The 21,654-nt window shown below is 40.6% G+C and overlaps 3 protein-coding genes across 5 annotated transcripts in view; 2 read left to right on the top strand and 1 right to left on the bottom strand.

Annotated features, from left to right (window-relative positions):
- Positions 1-26: 26 nt before the first annotated feature.
- Positions 27-3,323, bottom strand: olah (oleoyl-ACP hydrolase). Its single transcript, XM_089022866.1, has 6 exons — positions 2,778-3,323; positions 2,499-2,637; positions 2,313-2,412; positions 1,918-2,087; positions 1,746-1,828; positions 27-1,559 (listed from the first exon to the last, which is right to left on the bottom strand). The coding sequence occupies exons 1-6, from the start codon at positions 2,905-2,907 to the stop codon at positions 1,417-1,419; spliced, it is 765 nt and encodes a 254-aa protein (XP_088878992.1). The 5' UTR covers positions 2,908-3,323; the 3' UTR covers positions 27-1,416.
- A 268-nt stretch (positions 3,324-3,591) lies between these two features.
- Positions 3,592-19,502, top strand: ago3b (argonaute RISC catalytic component 3b). 2 transcript variants are annotated; one of them, XM_089022861.1, is made up of 20 exons: positions 3,592-3,750; positions 3,936-4,191; positions 5,192-5,363; positions 5,443-5,563; positions 6,518-6,726; positions 7,395-7,531; positions 7,882-8,016; positions 8,111-8,198; positions 8,604-8,751; positions 9,286-9,405; positions 9,485-9,607; positions 10,267-10,400; positions 11,184-11,368; positions 11,516-11,675; positions 12,564-12,654; positions 12,747-12,941; positions 13,827-13,961; positions 14,031-14,132; positions 15,576-15,775; positions 16,951-19,502. In XM_089022861.1, the coding sequence occupies exons 2-20, from the start codon at positions 4,173-4,175 to the stop codon at positions 17,057-17,059; spliced, it is 2,583 nt and encodes an 860-aa protein (XP_088878987.1). In that variant the 5' UTR covers positions 3,592-3,750; positions 3,936-4,172; the 3' UTR covers positions 17,060-19,502. The 2 variants fall into 2 exon arrangements, with proteins under 2 accessions (XP_088878987.1, XP_088878986.1); XM_089022860.1 differs by having other exon boundaries at positions 9,485-9,628.
- A 1,293-nt stretch (positions 19,503-20,795) lies between these two features.
- LOC148882962 (lamin-A-like) overlaps positions 20,796-21,654 on the top strand; it is a 37,210-nt gene continuing 36,351 nt past the window's right edge. Inside the window, exon 1 of one of the 2 annotated variants that reach the window (XM_089023104.1) lies at positions 20,796-21,400. The gene's annotated coding sequence lies outside the window, so the exon portion shown is untranslated. The remainder of the gene's footprint in view (positions 21,401-21,654) is intronic. The other variant, XM_089023103.1, reaches the window with a different exon arrangement.

The raw sequence follows: 21,654 nt of genomic DNA, 5'->3' as shown, positions 1-21,654 counted from the left end.
TTATAATTTTTATTTGATTTTTTTGCTCACCACGAGTGCTTTCCAGGACTTTTTCTAGACAATTTTGTTAATGGATAATGCACAAATAACTTTTTTTTTGTATGGCATTTGAGCATGACGTTAATTTTCTTCACATCACTTTATTTGAATGGATTTTCTTCTAGAATAAAAAGCTGTACATATGACATATCTTCAAAAATGCGTGTATGTATATGTATATATACAGTAAAGTCTCGTTATATCGATATTCAAGGGAGTCCGCAAAAATATCGATATAACCGGGACTATCGATATATCCGATCCTGCGGGCATGTAATTTTCTCCTTGAGTTCATAGAAATAGTATCGTAATAAGCAGTACTATCGATATAACGAGACTTTACTGTATATACAGTAAAGTCTCGTTATATCGATATTCAAGGGAGTCTGCAAAAATATCGATATAACCGGGACTATCGATATATCCGACCCTGTTTGCATGTAATTTTCTCCGTGCGTGCATAGAAATAGTATCGATATAACCGGGACTATCGATATATCCGATATCGATATAACGAGACTTTACTGTGTATATATATAGTAGAAAAATAAAATACAGCATCTCAACTCTCACGACGTGATCTTGAAGTCAAAAAACTAAATACAGTAAAGTCTCGTTATATCAATATCGGTTATATCGATAGTACTGCTTATTACGATACTATTTCTATGAACGTAAGGAGAAAATTTACATGCTGCAGGATCGGTTATATCGATAGTCCGGTTATATCGATATTTTTTCCGACTCCCGAGAATATTGATATAACGAGACTTTACTGTAACTACATAAAACTACAGTATTTAATATTACAATATTCTATATTCTTATTCTTGGATTGGATGTACTGTACTTATATTCGTCTCACAGTGGAGACATTTATATTTCACAGCAGCAAAGTTATGACAGGAAGAAGAAAGGAAAGAAAGAAGTAGAAAAACAAATACAGTATTTGATTACTAACATTTTTTTATTATTTATTTATTTTTGTCAATGGATGCTACAGCTTCGTGTTTGCTTTCAACATTTAGCTTGTAGTAAACATGCATGTTGAACCATGATGTCCCTGATCCACTGGTGAAAAGGATGTTTTGATCGTTTCTTTCATCTAGAACTGCTTTATGTAATTAAGAGGGTATACAAAGTGCTTAAGTTTGAATGACTGTCTGAGTCTTTTTTGTTGTGTCACATTATTTGTTAGTTTTTTGTTGTTGTTTTGACTTCAAGATGGCGCCGCGAGAGTGGCTGACTTTACAGCAGCTCCTATGTTTTGTTTTTCTACTTCTTCCTTTCCTCTTCCTTCCATCACTTTGCTGCGGTGAAATGTAATCCAATCCAATCAAATCCAATCCAATATACAAAATGTAGAGATATATTTCTTCACAAATAGTTCATTCCGGATGTTTCGAGATGTTTTGTCACATAATCTAATATTATTCTTTCATTTTCGGGATCCTTGAGATAAAAATGAGATCCATCAAGCATCCTGATGTTGAATTCTCCTGTTGTGATGTCTTTCCATGCTGTTGAGAAACAAAGCAATTCGATGTATTGAATGAGTAACCGCAAATACAGGGGGGAAAAAAGACCAAATTTAATATACATAGTACATTTTGAAACGTATGTCCGAATTGTAAATTTGAAGCCATATAAGGTTTTCGCCTACATGCAGAAAAAAACTGTTTTTTTTTTGCTCACAGAGAACTGACCTTGTAAATCGTGAGGAATATCTTCCTTCCCATCCAAGCATGAGATCGGGCAAGAGAGGAATGGACATGATGGCTTGTTACACCTGTCACATATCAAGTAAAATTCAGTCACCATAGTATTCTTGTTTTTGAATAAGGTCTGTTTTTCGATGAACAAGAGTTGTGACCCCACTTGTAGTTCTCGATAATGTGGAGGTCAGCCTTAAGCGCAGGTAGGAACAGTTGCAGAACATCTCGGTTGGCCAGAAGCTCAGGCGGAGTTCCCCCAATCGAAATCATCCACTTGAGAAAGTCGTTATCTGATAAGTCACTTCTCTTTGGGGCTTGGATGCGAGTCTCTGACTATGAAGATACCATGCGACAAAAATTACAAGTTTTATTTAAATAGACAGTCGAGATGAAAATAACGACAGAATTTCTTCATGTCCAATCAATATTTTGTTTTGTTCTCATTTTAATCCCTCAATGGGAAACTCGATTTACACTTGACAGGACAAAATATTTACATAAGTAGTTCAGAAAAACAAAATAAATGTATATTGTTGAAATGGTCTGACTGGCTCTTACATAAGGTGCAGATGCACCAGATAGGAAAATGTGAACTGGCTCAATGTTGTGAAGTTTCTTCAGAGCATCTGCAACAGCATAGCTTGTATAAGCACCAAAACTAAGACAAACCAGAAGGGTGAACAACATAAGTCCACATTTTCTCTAAATGTGGACTTTTATATATACTTTTATAAAATGTCATACCTGTGACCAAAGAGTGCAAAGGGCTTCTCTTTGAACAGTGGCAATAACAAATGAAGAACCTCATCCACAATCTGCTGCATGTTTTCAAAGAAAGTCTCTTTGCCCCGACTCTCCCGTCCAGGAAGTTTGACAGCAAAAACTGAAAGTAATGAAAAGTAATGACAAGATCATTTATTTAGTGTGATGAAAAACGAGGGTTATGTGGGTCCGATCCCAGCTGTCTTCAGGCAGTCGGTTGGGTACATATTTATACAGCTAACGTTAATACTATACGATTACCTTCTATAGAACTGTTAAGAACGTTCCCCCAGCGTGCATAATGCATGGAGCCTCCACCTGCCCAAGGGAAGCAGATCAACCTGGCAACAGCATCTGGCCTTTTCTTGAAACAATTGATCAACTTTTCCATCCTGGATTTGCAAAAGTATCAAGACGCACAAGGAATTTGTGCCGGTGTTGCAGGAAAGCAGCTGACACGACGGCCCAAACAAATCAAACAAAATATGACGACCAAAAAAAAGGAGAAATTGTGCTGTAAACTATGCAACGCATTGCATTTCCGGGATTTATTCTTCTTCGATTAGTTTTACTGCTGTCGTTTTGACAGGTAGAGACATCTATGGTGCGGGGTGAGCATGTCAATGCAGATTTGTCTCGTAGTTGTCAAGTTGTTTACAAGCCTGTACTGAATAAATCAACGCTCATCGAGGGTGTCAAGAATGTCGGTATTAAAATTAAAGCGATATAATTCAAAATTCTAAACACGAAAGTTGAGCAGAAGTGACGTTTTTTTCTACAGCTGGTATTTCCTGTCGAGGTTCCCTAGGGGCCTAATTTGTGTGTCAAGTTATCGTAAAATAATTAAACAACCGGAAACAGTGTGTTTTATTTTGTAATTTAGGCTAAATATCGTCTTTGGTAATTTGGAACGCTGATATTAATGTAAATTTTATTGAGGAAAAACATCTAATTTTTATTCTAATGCCCAAAAATGTACCTCGAAAATGGCATAAAAGAGTCTGACTCTGGTAGAATATTATATTATTTTGAAAGACTATGTTTAAATTATTTATAGTTTACCGCGGTTTTTTCTAACTTAACCACAGCGTAGACGAGGGTGCCGCATATACGTTTCACATACTGGAGTGACTGTCGCTGTGGTCGAGGCACATTTCGGCCAAGGGAAAACCTCGGAATCGTCTAATATACAAAAACGACTGTCGTGAAAAGTAACGGGAGGATAGAAAATTAGGTAATTATTCATTTATGTATCGTTTGCCATGTTGTCAGTCCTCTCGTTCGTTACGCTGGCTATGGCTAACTAATATTATAGCAGTTCGCTGAGTGTTAGCGGCTAACACTCCAGTTAGCCATATCGAGCCAACTCCGTTTATGATCGACGCTAACTTGAGAATTATGTCATTTCTCTCCTTTCAGCCTGAGCTTGAAGAAATGCAAAATAGGTAAGCTGGGACGCTTTGGATGACTCTGGGGTAACTTTGGGAAAAAGCAACGGAGAAAACTACCCGCCAAGTGAACCTTCCTCCCCAGCGGCCCGGTTTCATATCAGCTGAGGTAACCGGGAGGCAGCGTTTGGACCTTCCGTTGAAAACGTTCTCCAAGCAGGGAGGGTTGGTGTCTGGGTGCCGGGTCGTCCGGGGAGAGACCTCATGAATGGAAAGCGGAACAACAGGTGGGTTTTCTTGCATAGTAGTCGATCGTAAGCATCAACGCACATTTAGAATTCGTTACAGTGGGTTTCCTACATGTCAAATGTTCTGACTGCTACCTGGAGGTCTAAAAGATCCGACGCCATGACAATCGTTGCACTTGTTTTTCGAAACGTTAACTCCATTTGCCCCAGTAGAGCTTTAGAAAACGGTTGGATGCCACTCCTAATATAGTTGATGGATCTTCTTTGCTCATGTATCATCACTGGGCTGTGCGTGAGCTCATCTTTCATTTTTCTGAGCTCAATAATCCACGATTTTGAGCGTAAAATTATCACGGAGGGCGTCACTTTAAGCCAGCAAAAGTCTGATCTGTGATATTTGCCAATATGTGCCAATAATTGACAATACTTGACTGTCAACCTTCACACAACAGTAGCCAGCAAGGTTGAAGCATTTATTTAATCCGCTTGAGTAAATAAATGGGAGAAAGAGAGAGGCGAAACCAGTTTTTCAACACTAATTGGCTGCCGATGGCAGGTGTTGTGAACCCGTCAGGTGGGCCTGAGAGCCTGACTTCACTTTGACAGCCGTGTGTGTATGTGTGTGTTAGTTCATATTCAGCAACTGCCATAGCAACCCAAATTATTGACTTAAGGTCAGTTGGCGCCTTCCTGCCTTCATTAGACATCGACTGAGCATGTCAGATCGTTAGCCGCTTTACTGCACCATTTTGTGAACCTAAGCTTTGTTGCTTTATTGATGTTTTCAACAGCTCTGGGCCGACACTGACCTATATCGGCTTAGCTCTGTTCTTTTCCCCCCATTGCACAGGATATCTAAAGCCATGCTAAGTCAAATACAGGTACACGCAAAATGTTTAATTGCGAGAGGCATTAAAAAAGTAACTCTTAGCATGGTTGTAAAATGCCCCCATGGAGGGTATTGAGATGCAATTGTGACATCCAGAATCATCATCACCCCTGCCCCCCACCTCTTCTTTCTGTGTGTTTTGTGTTGCAGGAGCCGCTAGCGCACAAGCCCTTTTTTCATTGCCACAGCGTCCCGGCTATGGCACCGTTGGGAAGCCCATCAAGCTTCTCGCCAACTGTTTCCAGGTTGATATCCCCAAGATCGATGTCTACCTCTACGAGGTCGATATCAAACCTGACAAATGTCCTCGCCGGGTCAACAGGTAACAGGAAAGACATTCCCAAGATCAACCGTTTGTCTTCACACGTTAAACGGACCATAATTGTGTTTTCTCTCCATAGGGAGGTCGTGGATTCTATGGTTAAGCATTTCAAGGTGACCATCTTTGGTGACCATCTTCCAGTTTATGATGGGAAGAGAAGCCTCTACACAGCGAACCCACTTCCTGTCGCCGCTGGTGGGGTAAGCATTCATCTCCACCTTGTGGTTTTGACAGACTTGTCATCAAGTGCAGAGTGAAGGTGTTGCCCCTCAACTGACTGTTGGTTGAAACGTTTGTAAATCAGTGGTGGGACGTGGAGTTCATCGCAAGGCCTTCAGTAGTGCTAGGTCTGAATCAATCCAGACTGAAAAAAGTGTGGTGTGATTTACTACAAGTCCACTAGAGGGTACTATTAGCCAGGAAATAACTGTCTGAACTTTCTTAAAAATGTCAATTTTTTTCTTAAAGTCTATCTTAAAAATGGATTTCACAGTAAATCTCCAACTAAATCCATTTCTTCTTCTCCTTCAGCCATTGTGGGTTGACAAAACTGCTATAAAAAATTAATTTGCTTATGCAGCTCGCTACAGGGTGCTAGCACTGGCCACTATGCTCTTATCAGAGCGGCTTGTGATTAGAGCACTTTTCACAAACTATGATTGGCTAGTAACTAGCCAATCATAGTTTGCGAAAACTCTTGACGTTGGCCAGCGCCTTCACGAAGGGGTTGGTACCCCTTCTGGGTTGCCAATTCGAAATCTGATTGGTTAAAGCATCAGTTTGATTGACACAGTTGCTGCTCAGGGCCTGCATAACTGATTGTGAAGGCATCGAGGTAGATTTCTGACCCTGGTAACAAATGATGGCTGAAATGTGATTGGTTAAATGCTTAAATATGAAAACACGAATAGCTGGAAGCAGCCCAATAGGGGAAAAGTAATGAAAAGAAGCTGAAAGACTATTTGAAATTATTTAATAAGAATTCATGGACAAAATATAATTAATATCAGTCTGTGATTCTGATATTTTTAAGCCAGCAGAGAGGGCTTTGCAGGCCTATCCATTGCACCAGCAAGCTCCAGATAGAATTTCAACGTATAATTTAATCAGAAATGTTCCGAAAACCATCCCGTTAAAAACCCCTTCTCACACAGGTTGATTTGGACGTCACCCTGCCGGGCGAAGGTGGCAAGGATCGCCCGTTTAAGGTCACCGTGAAGTTCGTGTCGTTAGTCAGCTGGCATCTGCTTCACGAGGTTCTAATGGGACGCGGCATCGCCGAGCCGCTGGACCTGGAGAAACCCATCAGCACCAACCCAGTTCACGCCGTTGACGTGGTTCTTCGTCACCTGCCTTCCATGAAGTAAGATCTCCTACCACGGGAATTGTGCGTTACAAAAAAATGACAGGGCCTTCACGATCAAGTCTATTACTAATTCCATATACCGACTTAAATGCGGTGGCTTTAAAATTCTTAAATGTTTTTATCAACCGCCTAAATAGGTTTCTCTTATATTATTACCATATTCAAGCCTTTGTGTTGTCATATTATTTGTTGTTTATTTGTTGTTGTTTTTTACTTTAATAATAATAATAATAATCCATTTCATTTCTAAGCGCCTTTCACAGAATATATTTTTTTCCTGTGGGTGAGCAGCGGTAGCCACACGCGCCAGCGTTCGCTTTGCCCGGAATAACTAAAAAAAATAGAAACCTATCTAGCTAGCTAGCTAATAGATAGCAGCTAGCTAGCTAATAGATAGCCAATGGCCAATAGCTAGCTAGACAGCTAATGTTTCCTGACTCAATGAGATAGCTAGCCAGCCATATAGCTAATAGATAGCCAGCGAGATAGCTCAAAGTACTTCCGGGTTGACTGAACGCTGGAGTGTGTGGCTGCCGCTGCACACCCACAGAAAAAAATATCCTGTGACTGTAAAGTGTCCTTGAGAGTTTTGAAAGGCGCTTATAATGAAAATTATTATTATTATTATTACATTTCTAACAATGCCTCTTTTTATGTACGATCAGGTACACCCCAGTCGGACGATCCTTCTTCTCCTCCCCAGAGGGTTACGACCACCCGCTTGGCGGAGGAAGAGAAGTTTGGTTCGGCTTTCATCAGTCTGTACGGCCAGCGATGTGGAAAATGATGCTCAATATTGATGGTGAGAACCTGATGCCGGTCTTTTTTTAACCTTATATAATATAGGAATTAACTTTTTTTAAGTTTTTTTACGATTCATTGTAGTCCTAAAACTCAATATTCTGTGGGTCCTGGAATTCCAGTGACAATGACAAAAACCCTGGCACTGGAGTGCACACATTTTTGCACGTTTGGCAGTGAATGAGTTAATGCAGAGTCCACTGATCCTGTTTTCAGTTACCTAGGGAAAAAAGACAAAATGCCATGTTTTGAAATTTGACTGCTTAAAAGCGTAACCCGCTATTCTTCAAATAAAGACACCTGTCTGCATTCCCAGAACAGTCAAACTAATCTCCTTGTTCTTTATTTCAGTGTCAGCCACTGCTTTTTATAAAGCCCAGCCGGTCATCCAATTTATGTGCGAGGTCCTGGACATTCATAACATTGATGAGCAGCCACGCCCACTCACCGATTCCCACAGGGTCAAGTTCACCAAAGAAATCAAAGGTGCAAAATCATAGCAGTCATATCAGACTTTAATTTTAATTTGCCTTTTTTTATTTTAAACATTTAACGCACCATTATTTCACTCAACTTCCAGGTCTGAAAGTAGAAGTGACACACTGCGGAACCATGCGTAGAAAGTATCGTGTATGCAATGTAACACGGCGCCCCGCGAGCCTCCAAACGTACGATTCACATTCGTCGTTATGCTTTAAATCACAGGTGTCAAAGTCAAGGCCCGTGGGCCAAATCCGGCCCGCCACATCGTTTTTTTCGGCCCGCGAAATCAAACTTGTTAAATTCCATTGCTAAAATCTGAGCCAAAATTTCATATTTTTGGATGTCAACCACAATAAATGTCATTATTCTTGACTTCAGATTTGAAAACGAGTTATTCATTAATTTGCTGTGTGCTCTATATGTAATATTTGAAGGGATTTAAACATTCTAATGGGTTCCCCAAATTCATAACGGCCCTCGAGAGGAAACCATGACTACAATGTGGCCCGCGGCAAAAAAATGACTTTGACACCCCTGGTCTAAATCATTCAATGTGCCTAACGAATCACCGTTTCCTTTGAAATGCTCAGTTTTCCTTTGCAATTGGAGAATGGTCAGACAGTTGAACGCACGGTGGCGCAATACTTCCGGGAGAAATACAGCCTGCATCTCAAGTATCCCCACCTGCCTTGTCTGCAAGTGGGCCAAGAACAGAAACACACTTACTTGCCCCTCGAGGTAACTCAACCATCGCACACGTCTTCAATACTAGATCTTGCTAAAATAATATGTAGCTAACCAACCAATGTTAATGAGCAGGTGAGCTAGTAAACTATCAGACAAATTGCTAGGCTACTGTAGGTCATACGTAATGCATGTGGTTGAAATCCAAATGTATTAGCTATCTATTAGGTAGCTAGCTAGCTTTCTATCTATTAGTGTTATTCCAGGTTGAGTGAACACTGGCGCGTATGGCTGCCGCTGCGCAACCACAGAAAAACTTATCCTGTGACTGTAAAGTGACCTTGAGAGTTTTGAAAGGCGTTTATAAATGAAAATTATTATTATTATTATTACAAACTAGTGAAAAAGCAGATTGCACAGCCATTTTAGGATGTTTTGGGGACAGGTTGTATTTGTTTACAACAGCTCAAGATGAGAGTAAAAGTATTTCTAGCCTCGGTGTGATTGTTCATAAAAAGAATACAAATGTTACAAAATGCATCCTTTGTAGATTAGAAGTGACACAAAAAAAAATATGCTTGATTTTAGGTATGCAACGTTGTTGCCGGTCAGCGCTGCATTAAAAAGCTGACGGACAACCAAACATCTACCATGATAAAAGCAACGGCGCGTTCTGCCCCGGACAGACAGGAGGAGATCAGCCGGCTGGTATTTATCTCTGGAATCAATCAAGCTTCTTCCGATTTTTCTCTACTTTCTCGACATTTATCTTTCCTCTCTCTGTCAGGTACGCAGCGCTAATTATGATGCCGACCCATTTGTCCAAGAATTCCAGTTCCACATACGCGATGAGATGGCCCAAGTGACCGGCCGCGTCCTGCCGGCCCCCATGCTGCAATATGGCGGCAGGGTGAGCTCCGAACCCTATATGGTACTTACCACTCATCATTTGCATGTGTTTCTTTCAATACACCTTGTACAATAACAATCCGGACGACTCACGTTAAAAAATAAAAACAAATTATAGATGCTCCCCAATTTACGAACGAGATATGTTCCGAACGGTCGTTCGTAAGGTGAATTTGTTCATAAGTTTCTTCAATGCTATATTTTGTATGAAATGTATGTTTCAGGCTTGTATACGTATGTTTAAAGGACAACCAACGCCTCCACATAAGTTGTGTCCATAATTTGTAACATCACTTCAAATTACTTCTACTGAGCGTATTTTACAGATTCCACGGCATTTAGCTATATTTTATGTTTTAAGACTCACGCTTAATATGCAGGAAGTCTTGTTTTCGAGTTGATGACGATGCCTGACGTGATGTCACGTCTGGAATGCCCCTGACCGAGAAAGCGACACACAATGCAGTTTGGGTACTTTGTTTGGTCTGAAAAAGTCGTGTTGATCCGTGTCGATGGCGAAATTAGAAGCAAAACTGCATAAATAACGCGATGGTGAATCGTTGTGTGTCGCACCAAGACTACCAATTGCGGTAACACCGTAAAAAAAGGTGGAATTCCCAGCAAACAAATCAGCGGCTCGATCCTGCGCTGTCGTTGCAGAACCGCACAGTGGCCACACCCATTCACGGGGTGTGGGACATGAGGGGGAAGCAGTTCCATACCGGAGTGGAGATCAAAATATGGGCCATTGCCTGTTTTGCCACTCAGAGGCAGTGTCGTGAGGAGATTCTAAAGTGAGTTCTTTTATTCCTGACTCCATTGTTACTTGCCCATCATTAACGCATTCACTGCCAGACAATGTGCAAAAATGTGTCCACTGCAGTAGCAGGTTTTTTGTCATTTTCACTCAAATTGCAGGACCCACAGAATATTGGGTTTTAGGACTACATAAACATTCAGTCCAGCGTTAGAAACCTGAGACTATCTTCTTTCATCAGGGGAAAAAAAGTTAATTCCTAAATTATATGGGTCTGGAGTTATCTGAGCTTGAACGGGGTCACCTGTACAAAATACAATACATATTGTGTCCACTCCAGGGTTTTTATCATTTTCACTCGAATTACAGGACCCACAGAATATTGAGTTTTAGGTCTACATAAATATTCAATGCATAGTAAGAAACCTCAGACTCTCTTCTTTCATCAGAAAAAAATGGTTAATTCCTAAGTTATATCGGTCTGAAGTTATATGAGCTTGAAATGGGGGTGGCTGTACAAAACAATACAATTCATATTACCTGTATATAGCGCTTTAACAACAGCTGAAGCTGGAACAAACTGCTAACTTGGATAAATGGGATATGCTGGCCCCCTTTTGGAACGCAAAAAAATATTGCCAGAGGTCTGACCAGCGCTTTATCGGCATCCCAGCAAGAAAAAAACGAAACCCAAACGGATTCGAGAATGGCGATCTGTCATATTTTCCATTCCCAAATAAATTCAGGAATGGCAGTGAATGGGTTAACATAAAATGGAATAACTCTGTTCTTGTTTTATTTTTGTTTTGGCCACCTTCAGGAGCTTCACCGATCAGCTGCGAAAAATCTCCAAAGATGCTGGCATGCCAATTCAGGGTCAGCCATGTTTCTGTAAATACGCCCAAGGTGCTGACAGCGTGGAGCCCATGTTTCGACACTTGAAGAACACATATCTGGGACTGCAATTAATCATCGTCATCCTGCCCGGGAAAACGCCCGTCTACGGTATAAAGATGACCGTTTCTACACTTAAAATCACATTTAAAAAAAAAAAAAAAAATAACCCGCACGGATTTCCAAAATAAAAATAAAAGTGACCAAAACAGTAGTGAAGCTTTGGCCCAACATCAACATTCTGTTTGTCCTCCACAGCTGAGGTGAAGCGGGTTGGAGATACCCTGCTTGGCATGGCCACTCAGTGTGTCCAGGTGAAGAACGTCGTCAAGACCTCGCCGCAAACACTTTCCAACCTCTGCCTCAAGATCAACGTCAAACTCGGAGGCATCAACAACATCCTGGTTCCTCACCAACGGTAAAGTCAACGCGCCCAGTGGAAAGATGCACCCCTTTTTTTGATTATATCTTATGGCATGTTCACGTGACCATCACGTCATTTGGAGTCATCACATTAACTCATTCACTGCCAGACGATGTGAAAAAATGTGTTCACTCCAGTGCCAGGGTTTTTGTCATTTTCACTCAAATTACAGGACCCACAGAATATTGAGTTTTAGGACTACATAAACATTCAATGCAGCGTAACAAACCTTAGACTTTATTCTTTAATCAGAATATAGAGTTAATTATGGAGTTATCTGATCTTGAAATGGGGGCGGCTGTACAAAATACAATACATATTGATTTATATAGTACTTTGTTGTTGAGAGTTTTGAAAGGGGCTTGTAAATAGAATATATTATTATTACCACCGTGTTTTTTGGTGTATAAGGTGCACTGGACTATAAGGCGCACCCCCAATGAATGGTGTCTTTTCAAACTTTCCATATATATAAGGCGTACCGGACTATATGGCGCATCTTTAATGAATTAAAAAAAAAATCATTCATTAAAGGTGCTTCACATATTACTTCACATATAAGGCGCAGGGGCATCTTTTGAAGAAAATGAAGGCTTTTGGATGCGCCTTTTCAACCGGAAAATACGGTGTTATTAACAACAGCTGAAGCTGTAGCAAAGCGCTAACATGGATAAAAGGCAAATGCTGCCCCTTCGTGGATGGGGAAAAATATCGCCAGAGGTCTGACCAGCGCTTTATCGGCACCCCCGCAAGAAAAACAAATTTACAAATTCGAGAATGGCGCTTCACGTCACACTTTTCAATTCGAGAATAAATTTGAAAATGGCAGCGAATGAGTTAATAATAACAATTAAATCATATTGTATCGTCTCATCCTTCCAGGCCATCCGTCTTCCAGCAGCCAATCATCTTCCTCGGAGCAGATGTCACTCACCCTCCAGCGGGAGATGGGAAAAAGCCTTCAATTGCAGCGGTGTGACAATCACTTCAACAAAAGACTTTTTTTTCCATCTTAATCCGTTAAAAACGTGAGCAAGATTCATCGCATTTTCCTTTCCTTCGCAGGTTGTCGGTAGCATGGACGCTCACCCCAGCAGGTACTGTGCTACCGTGCGAGTCCAGAGACCAAGACAGGAGGTCATACAAGATTTGGCCTCCATGGTGCGAGAGCTCTTGATCCAGTTCTACAAATCGACCCGCTATAAGCCAACGAGAATCATTTTTTACAGGGACGGGGTCTCCGAGGGCCAGTTCAGACAGGTGAACGACATCTGTGATATTTACAGGACAACCGACGCCTGCGGACAAGTTGTGTCCATAATTTGTAAAATCACTTCGAATGACGTCTACTGAGCGTATTTTACAAAGACTCCAATGCATATATTTTACGTTATAAGACTCGCGCTGAATATTCAGGAAGTCTTGTTTTCCAGTTGATGACGACGCCTGACGTGACGTCTCGTCTGGAACAACCCTGACCGTGAAAGCGACACAAAATGCATTTTGGGTACTTTGTTTGGTCTGAAAACTTTGTGTTGATATGCGTATTGAGGGCGAAATTAGAAGGACAAACATAAATAACGCGATGGTGAATCGTTGCGTGTTGCACTAAGACAACTATTTGATACTAGTTGACACAAATTCTTAGCAGACAAATCAGCCCATTTCCAACGGAGCTTGGGCGCCATCTTGTGCATTTTCTGGGAGCTACATTGGAGTCCTGACGGCTTGAATTGATACACAAGTACCTCTTTAATCGATTGCAGACATTTATGCTTTGCTCTTCAGAACTATTTGAATCATATTCATAACTGGATGAGTAACAAGAAAGCATCTTCTCCGAATCTGAAGCCATTGTTTTGATTCGAGAGCAAGGCGAGACGTCCTGGCGTGATGTCACAAACAAGGGGGCGGGACCTTCTTAAACTGCATTTCCGGGGTCATTTTGAAGTAGTTTTGGGACACTTTGTCATTTTTATTGGTGTTTTGCATTTGACTAAAAATATCAGCCTGCGTGTTTTGGGTGTTTTAGATGCTATAAAACGTTTTTCTGATGACAGGAAACAAAAAAATGTTGTCGGTTGTCCTTTAACCGTACTTTTCAGATTGCTCATCGCTCATTGACATCGCACGTTTTCTGTGCAGGTGCTATATTATGAGCTCCTCGCAATCAGAGAGGCATGCATCAGTCTGGAGAAAGAATACCAACCAGGAATTACCTACATTGTTGTCCAAAAACGGCATCACACGCGCCTCTTCTGCGCAGATCGCAATGAGCGGGTGAGGATCTTTTTGACCAGATTGAAAAACCCGATGGATGTTTTGGTTGATTTTGCGATTTCCCAACAGGTTGGAAGAAGCGGAAACATTCCCGCCGGCACGACGGTGGACACGGACATCACCCATCCTCACGAGTTTGACTTTTACCTCTGCAGTCACGCTGGAATCCAGGTGGGCTTGTCAAGGCGACGTTCTAAAGAGAAACACCTGTCCGTAGTTGATATTCAGGATTGTATTTCGTCAATGCGGGTATGTGGGAACAGACTTTATTTTGACAGGAAGTTGAAAATCACTTTTAACTCATTCACTGCCATTCACGAATGTATTCGAGAATTGAAAAGCATGATGTGAAGCGCCATTCCTGAATGTTCCCGGTTTTCGTTTTTCTTGCGAGGGCTGCCTATAAAGTGCTGGTCAGACCTCTGGCCATGTTTTTCCCTTCCACGAGGGGGAAGCATTTGCATTTTGTCTGCATTCGCGCTTTGTTCCAGCTTCAGCTGTTGTTAGAGCGCTATATCAACCAATATGTATGTATTGTATTTTATACAGCCGCCCCATTTCAAGCTCACATAACTCCAGAGCCATATAACTTAAGAATTAACTATTTCTTCTAATGGAAGAAGATTGTCTAAAGTTTCATACGCTGCATTGAATGTTTATGTAGCCTTAAAACTCAATATTCTGTGGGTCCTGCAATTTCAGTAAAAATGACAAAAACCCTGGCACTGGAGTGGACACATATTTTGCACATCATCTGGCAGTGAATGAGTTAAAAAATTGGCAAGGAAGGGATTTATATTTTGTTGCCTTTAATTGGCACAAGAGGGCAGCAAAAAAAATTACATAAAGCTCATCAACTGATGTCTACATAGTGCTTTGCCAAAGCAAAGTATCAATCCCACTACCCCCAATTCGGCGCTAAACTTGTACAGACGCTCCCCTACTTACTGACTGGCTGGCTAGCTAGCTAGCTAGCTGTTAGTTAGGTATTAGCCAATAGCTGGCTAGCTTTCTGACTCTCTGGCTAGCTTTCTGATTATCTGGCCAGCTATCTAGCTGGCTATCTATTAGTTAGCTATTAGCTAGCTAGCTTTCTGACTATCTGGCTATCTATCTAGTTGGCTATCAAGCTAGCTTTCAATTAGCTGGCTATTAGCAAGCTAGCTAGCTTTCTATCTGTTATTCCGGGTTGAGTGAATGCTGCCGCGTGTGGCTGCCGCTGCTCACCCACAGAAAAACTGATCCTGTGACTTAGAGAGTTTTGAAAGGCGCTTAGAAATTAAATGGATTATTATTATGAATATTCGAGTTACGAAGAACAGTACATACGAACGTTTTGTAGTAACATATGTAGTATTCTCTCCAGTTGTAGATGAGCATATATTTTATTAAATGTTTATTTTTCAGTACGAACAAATACAGGTTACTTATACAAGCCTTAAATATATTTATATAAACCTGAAACATACTTATATGAGCAATAAACATATAATTCATAGAAAATATAGCACCGAAGCAACTCACGAACGAATTCACCTAACGAACGACCGTTTGGAATGTATCTCGTTCGTAAGTTGGGGAGTGTCTGTATGTCTTTGGTTACGTCCCACTCAGGGCACAAGCAGACCGTCCCACTACCACGTGCTCTGGGATGACAACTGTTTCACCGCTGACGAGTTCCAGCTCCTCACTTACCAACTGTGCCACACGTACGTCCGCTGCACACGCTCAGTCTCCATCCCGGCCCCCGCCTATTACGCCCACCTGGTGGCCTTCCGCGCACGCTATCACCTGGTGGACAAAGAACAAGACAGGTAAAGATTTATGTCTTCATTTCTGAGAAAATATGAGTAATTGTTTGAACTCATTCACTGCCAGATAATGTGCAAAAGTGTGTCCACTCCAGTGCCAGGGTTTTTGTCATGTTCACTCAAATCGCAGGACCCACAGAAAGCTATCGAATCAGCTGTCTATTAGCTAGCTAGCTTTCTATCTGAGTTACTTCAGGGTTGAGTGAAGGCCTAGTTAGCTATCTATTAGCTGGCTAGCTTTCTAGCCGAGTTACTTAGCTATCAAATTAGCTGTCTATTAGCTAGCTAGCTTTCTATCTGAAACTTCTGGGTTGAGCGAAGGCCAGGACCCACAGAAAGCTATGGAATTAGCTATCTGTTAGCTTGCTAGCGTTGTAGCCGAGTAACGTCCGGGTTTAGTGAAGGCTGGTGCGTGTGGCTGCCACTGCTGACCCACAAAAAAACTTATGTGACTGTAAAGTCACCTTGAGAGTTTTGAAAGGCGCTTATAAATGAAATTTATTATTATTATTATTATTATTTCGTCTGTGTAAGCTCTCAGTCGTACAGGAATGGTCCATCGATGAAAAGGTTTCTTCAGCCGTCGTCTACTTCTTTGAAGGTGTCGGACGTTTCGCTTCTTTGCCAAGGAGCTTCGGCAGCAAACTAAATTACTATTATTATTATTATTATTATTGAGTTTTTCGACTACATAAACATTCAATTTATCACAATAAACCTTCTTTCATCAGGAAAAAAACAGTTGATTCCTAAGTTATATGGGTCTGGAGTTATCTGAGCTTGAAATGGGGGCTGCTGTTCAAAATACAATACATATTGAGTTATATAGCGGTGATAAGTTGGAAAGACCTCTGGCAATGTTGTCAGCTTTTGCCTTTTGTACAGTCGCCCCCATTTCAAGCTTAGATAACTCCAGATCCATATAACTTAGGAATGAACTGTTTTGTGTTTTTTGTTGTTGTTTTTTTTTTAATGAAAGAAGAGGGTAAGCTTTCTTAAGCTGCATTGAATGTTTATGTAGTCCTAAAACACAATATTTTGTGGGTCCTACAATTCAAGTGAAAATGACAAAAACCCTGGCAGTGGCTTCTGGCTTCTCCATCCAATTCGCATTGAATGACAATGGATTCCCATTTCTGTTTTTGTTTTGTTTGTGCGGACTCCATTGCCGGTGGCAGTGCGGAGGGCAGCCACATCTCAGGGCAGAGTAACGGCAGGGATCCTCTCGCGTTGGCGAAGGCCGTTCAGATCCACCACGACACGCTGAGGACCATGTACTTCGCCTGAACACGCCGCGATGAGAGCTTCCTGTGCACAAATGGAAGCCAGCCGAACGTCTGCATGGCACTTGCCTCTCCTCCGCTGCATTTGAGGTTGAGGATTCTTCTTTTTTTTCCTTTTTAAAACTCATTCGTCGTCACAGCTCAGATTTTACAGGATCTCAACCTTACGTTGAGGATGCCCGGGAAACCCAAAGCGCATCATTATGTTCACGTGAGAGCCTTTTAAGGAAGGACAAAAGTCTCTGTTTGTCTTGTTGACGGTTTTCCATATATTTTGTGTGTTTTAAATGGCAAGCAGCCTTTAACGTGGAGACGAGTCAGCCAGTTCAGTTGGTTAATTTATTGCAAGATGACTTACAGCCTGCCCATAATGCCTTACTGTGAAGTGCTTAATTACAAAATGAAATTATCTTAGACTGTTATTTATCTTTTCGGTCAGCTGTCGTGTGGTGTGTAGTGCTAAAAAAAAAGTTTTTGGTTCAGCCTAAATTTTCACCACATAGACCAACATTTTTCTGAGACATGTATTTTTATTTTCCTTTCACAAAAATAAACCCTATTAACAGTTATTTGCGTAAATCGTGCAAACACATCTGTCGGGCTTACCTTGAAGTGTCCCTTCAGTGCAATAAGGTTCTGCAATGAGCGATTTGTTTTGCTTTATTTAATGTTTTTGTCTTCAGGAAATGTGTTTGGGATCATGTAGCTGGATGCAAACAGTATATGGCATGCGAAGGGATGCTACTGAAGTGCCTGATGGGATTAGAGAGTGCAATGTTTGCATGGAGAGAAGGTTTGTGATAAGCATGTCGTTTTTTTTTTTTTAACCGTTCTCTTAAAGGACAACCGACGCCTTCAGACAAGTTGTGTCCATAATTTGTAAAATCACATCAAATGACTTCTACTGAGCGTATTTTAAAAAGATTCCACAGCATATAGCTATATTTTACGTTTCAAGACTCACGCTTAATATGCAGGAAGTCTTGTTTTCGAGTTGATGACGATGCCTGACGTGACGTCACTAAAGGAACGCCCCTGACCGAGAAAGCGACACACAATGCATTTTGGGTACTTTGTTTGGTCTGAAAACTTCGTGTTGATCCGTGTTGATGGCAAAATTAGAAGGAAAACACCAAGACTACTATTTGTTATTCGCTGACACAAATTCCCAGCAGACAAATCAGCCAATTTCCAATGGAGCTTGGGTGCCATCTTCTGCTTTTGTCTGGGACGCAACATTGCTGTCATTGACTGCTCGAATTGACATGGGAGAACTCCTTGAATCGATTGCAAACATTGATGCTTTCCTCTTCAGAACTATTTGAATCATATGAGTAACAAGAAAGCATCTTCTCTGAATCTGAAGCCATTGTTTTGATTCTAGAGCAAGGCAAGACGTCCTGGTGTGACGTCACAAACATGGGGGAGGGACCTTCTGAAACTCGGCATCTCCGAGGTCATTTTGAAGTAGTTTTGGGACACTTTAACACATTTTTATTGGTGTTTTGCATTTGACTAAAAATATCAGCCTGTGTGTTTTGGGTATTTTAGATGCTATAAAAAGTTTTTCTGATGTCAGTTCGGAAACAAAAAAATGGTGTCGGTTGTCCTTTAACCTCACAGCAGAACGTCACCGTCGTCACCGGAACTCAATTTTAGCTGCTGCTAGTTCAAGAATGATGTAGAAATTTATTGAAAATGCCTGTTATAGACTATATATTAATACAGAGGGACTTGAAACTTATAATATATTCACAGCACTTAAGGGGTCGTATGCCTGCATTTAAAGCATCTTTAGTCCTGTAAATAGTTGCCCATTTCACATTAATGCCATGATGACACGTGACAACTTGAAGAACAGTTAAAAAAAAAAAAACTTTATCTTCTATGAGTTTGGGCTTAGTCAGACATCTGCATTTTTCTTCTTCAAAGTCCAAATATTGAGACATATTTATATTTAAACTTATTCCTGTAAAAGTATTTTTTTTGGGTGGTTGTGGGGCACTGAGACCCACAAAGTGACATCTGTCGTGAAACATCTTCATACTCTGATCGAAGGTTCCGTTTGTACTCTGTGCCTTTTTGTAATGGTGCTGAAGAAAGAAGAAAAAAAGCAGAAATCGAAACATTTATCCTCTCCATTTAACTATGACATTACTGTAAGGTGTTTTTGTACAGTACAGTGTGATTTTGTGCCTCTGTCATCTGCCAAGAACAAAAATATATATGCAGAATTGATCTGTTTTGGAGCTTACAGGACCAAATGATGTGACAGGGATGTGATCAGTGGATGGGCAATGTTAATCACAGTTCACGCAAAAATGAAACACAAACCTCATGTCGTGTGTTTATTCAACGTTATTCGATATCCCCTTTATCAGTTTACTGCCTGATTGTTGTGCACATTGTTTGGAAAGCAATAATAAAGCAGCCGTCAAGTATCTGAATCCACCTTATTTTCTTTTGATCCATTTTTCTTTTCAATATTGTGATTTTGAGATGTTTAGTTGGTGTAAGTCTGTCAGAAAAAGTGAATACACTTGTTGGCTGAGAATCACACATAATTATTGACGATGTAGCCATTTTGCGGAACTTTAACCTAGTCTCGATTGTTTTGTCTTAATACTTGTCTGGTCCTAATTTAAGCAGTTTATTTAGTTTTCGTATTTAATTTTTGTAATAAAATATTACAAGCAAAAGTGTACTGTTTTGATGGCGATAATTTGATAAATGCAATTAAAACACGTCATCTGTATGCTGTAAATGAAAAACCAATTACTGTATATGGATCGCTATCGCTGCCTTCTGGTGTGGTGCTAATAAAGTACGATATATGACTCACTGGCATATTTGATTGGTTTAAATGTTTAAATTATGATACAGATACCTTTAATTTATTACCATATATTAAGATTGCATAAGTAAACATTGTCTGATGAACACACATTGTTACATTCCGGTATTCCGATAAACATTGCGATTATGAAACACGAACGAAGTGCAAAGATAACCCTTTACTTTGTTATATGCAATTTCGGGACTGCCATTTTGTCCAATCGTAACATCCTGGCGACTGAATATGACGTCACAACACCTGCGCTTATCTTTCGAACAGGCCACGAACAAATCCTGCTAACAGGTGAGCCACGACGGCACACTTGCATATATTATGTTATATATATCATTTATAGGCACAGATGGACGTATGTCACTCTCTTGTTATGTATTTCTAGTTATCTATCTCGCGAGCTAGATAGCCAACTCGCTATCTATCTATCTATCTATCTATCTATCTATCTATCTATCTATCTATCTATCTATCTATCTATCTATCTATCTATCTATCTATCTATCTATCTATCTATCTATCTATCTATCTATCTATCTATCTATCTATCTATCTATCTATCATTCCTTCCCCCCACCCTTCTTTCTTTCCTTTCCTCCCTTCTTTCCTTCAATCACGTGGCCATTTCCTGTACCCATTTGCGGCGTGTCGTCAATTTCAGAAGACAGCAAATCCAGATCTTTATTTCGGAGCAGTGATTCCATGACAACAATTTCATAAACAATTTATTTACAAACAAAATTACCCTTTTGTGTCACGAATGTGCACATTAAGATGTTTGTCATTCACTCGCAAATACAAATTGTTGATATTTTGACACGGAAAACCTCAACAACAGTGACAAAAGTGCCTTGCGTTCGAAATAATGTAAATGATTTCACACAAAAAAAATAGTGAAAGTCACATTGCATTTAAAGGAGAACCAACGCCTCCGGACAAGTTGTGTCCATAATTTGTAACATCACTTCGAATGACGTCTACTGAGCGTATTTATACAAAGATTCCACCGCATATAGCTATATTTTACGTTTTTAGACTCGCACTGAATATTCCGGAAGTCTTGTTTTCGAGTTGATGACGATGCCTGACGTGACGTCACTAAAGGAACGCCCCTGACCGAGAAATCGACCCACAATGCATTTTGGGTACTTTGTTTCATCTGAAAACTTCGTGTTGATCCATGTTGGTGGCGAAATTAGAAGTAACGCCATGGTGAATCCTTGTGTGTTGCACCGAACAACTATTTGATATTCGCTGACAACAATTCCCAGGAGAAAAAATCAGCCCATTTCACGGAGCTTTGTCGCCATCTTCTGCCTTTTTTGGGTGCTACATTTCTCTCCAGCTGCCTCAAAATGACACGGAATAAATTTTTTAATCGATTGCAAACATGTATGCTTTCCTCTTCAGAACTATTTGAATCATATTCATAACTGGATGAGTAACAAGAAAGCACCTTCTCCGAATCTGAAGCCACTTTTTTGATTCTCGAGCAAGGTAAGACGTCTTGGCGTGACACCACGAACAAGGGGGCGGGACCTTCTGAAACTGGTCACTTCCGGTTTCAATTTGAAGTAGTTTTTAGACACTTGAACTCATTCTTATTGGTGTTTTGCATTTGACTCAAAATATCAGCCTGCATGTTTTGGGTATTTTAGATGCTATAAAACGTTTTTCTGATGTCAGTTAGGAAACGAAAAAGTAGTGTCGTTTGTCCTTTAAGTCAGCAGTAATCCATCACCAGAATGTGT

The sequence above is a fragment of the Hippocampus bargibanti genome, linkage group LG20 (genome assembly GCF_051943395.1).
Source record: "Hippocampus bargibanti isolate YZ-2025 linkage group LG20, ASM5194339v1, whole genome shotgun sequence".
NCBI lineage: Eukaryota > Metazoa > Chordata > Actinopteri > Syngnathiformes > Syngnathidae > Hippocampus > Hippocampus bargibanti.
Note: the sequence above shows the minus strand (reverse complement) of the source record. Positions and strands in the feature narration are given on the sequence as shown.

Coding starts and splice junctions, on each gene's coding strand:
- olah (XM_089022866.1), bottom strand. CDS start 2,907: ATGGAAAAGTTGATCAATTGTTTCAAGAAAAGGCCAGATGCTGTTGCC. Junction 1,829..1,917: donor CACATTATCGAGAACTACAA/GTGGGGTCACAA, acceptor GATATGTGACAG/GTGTAACAAGCCATCATGTC. Junction 1,560..1,745: donor TATTCCTCACGATTTACAAG/GTCAGTTCTCTG, acceptor GTTTCTCAACAG/CATGGAAAGACATCACAACA.
- ago3b (XM_089022860.1), top strand. Junction 8,752..9,285: donor ACACTTACTTGCCCCTCGAG/GTAACTCAACCA, acceptor GCTTGATTTTAG/GTATGCAACGTTGTTGCCGG. Junction 9,406..9,484: donor AGGAGGAGATCAGCCGGCTG/GTATTTATCTCT, acceptor TCTCTCTGTCAG/GTACGCAGCGCTAATTATGA.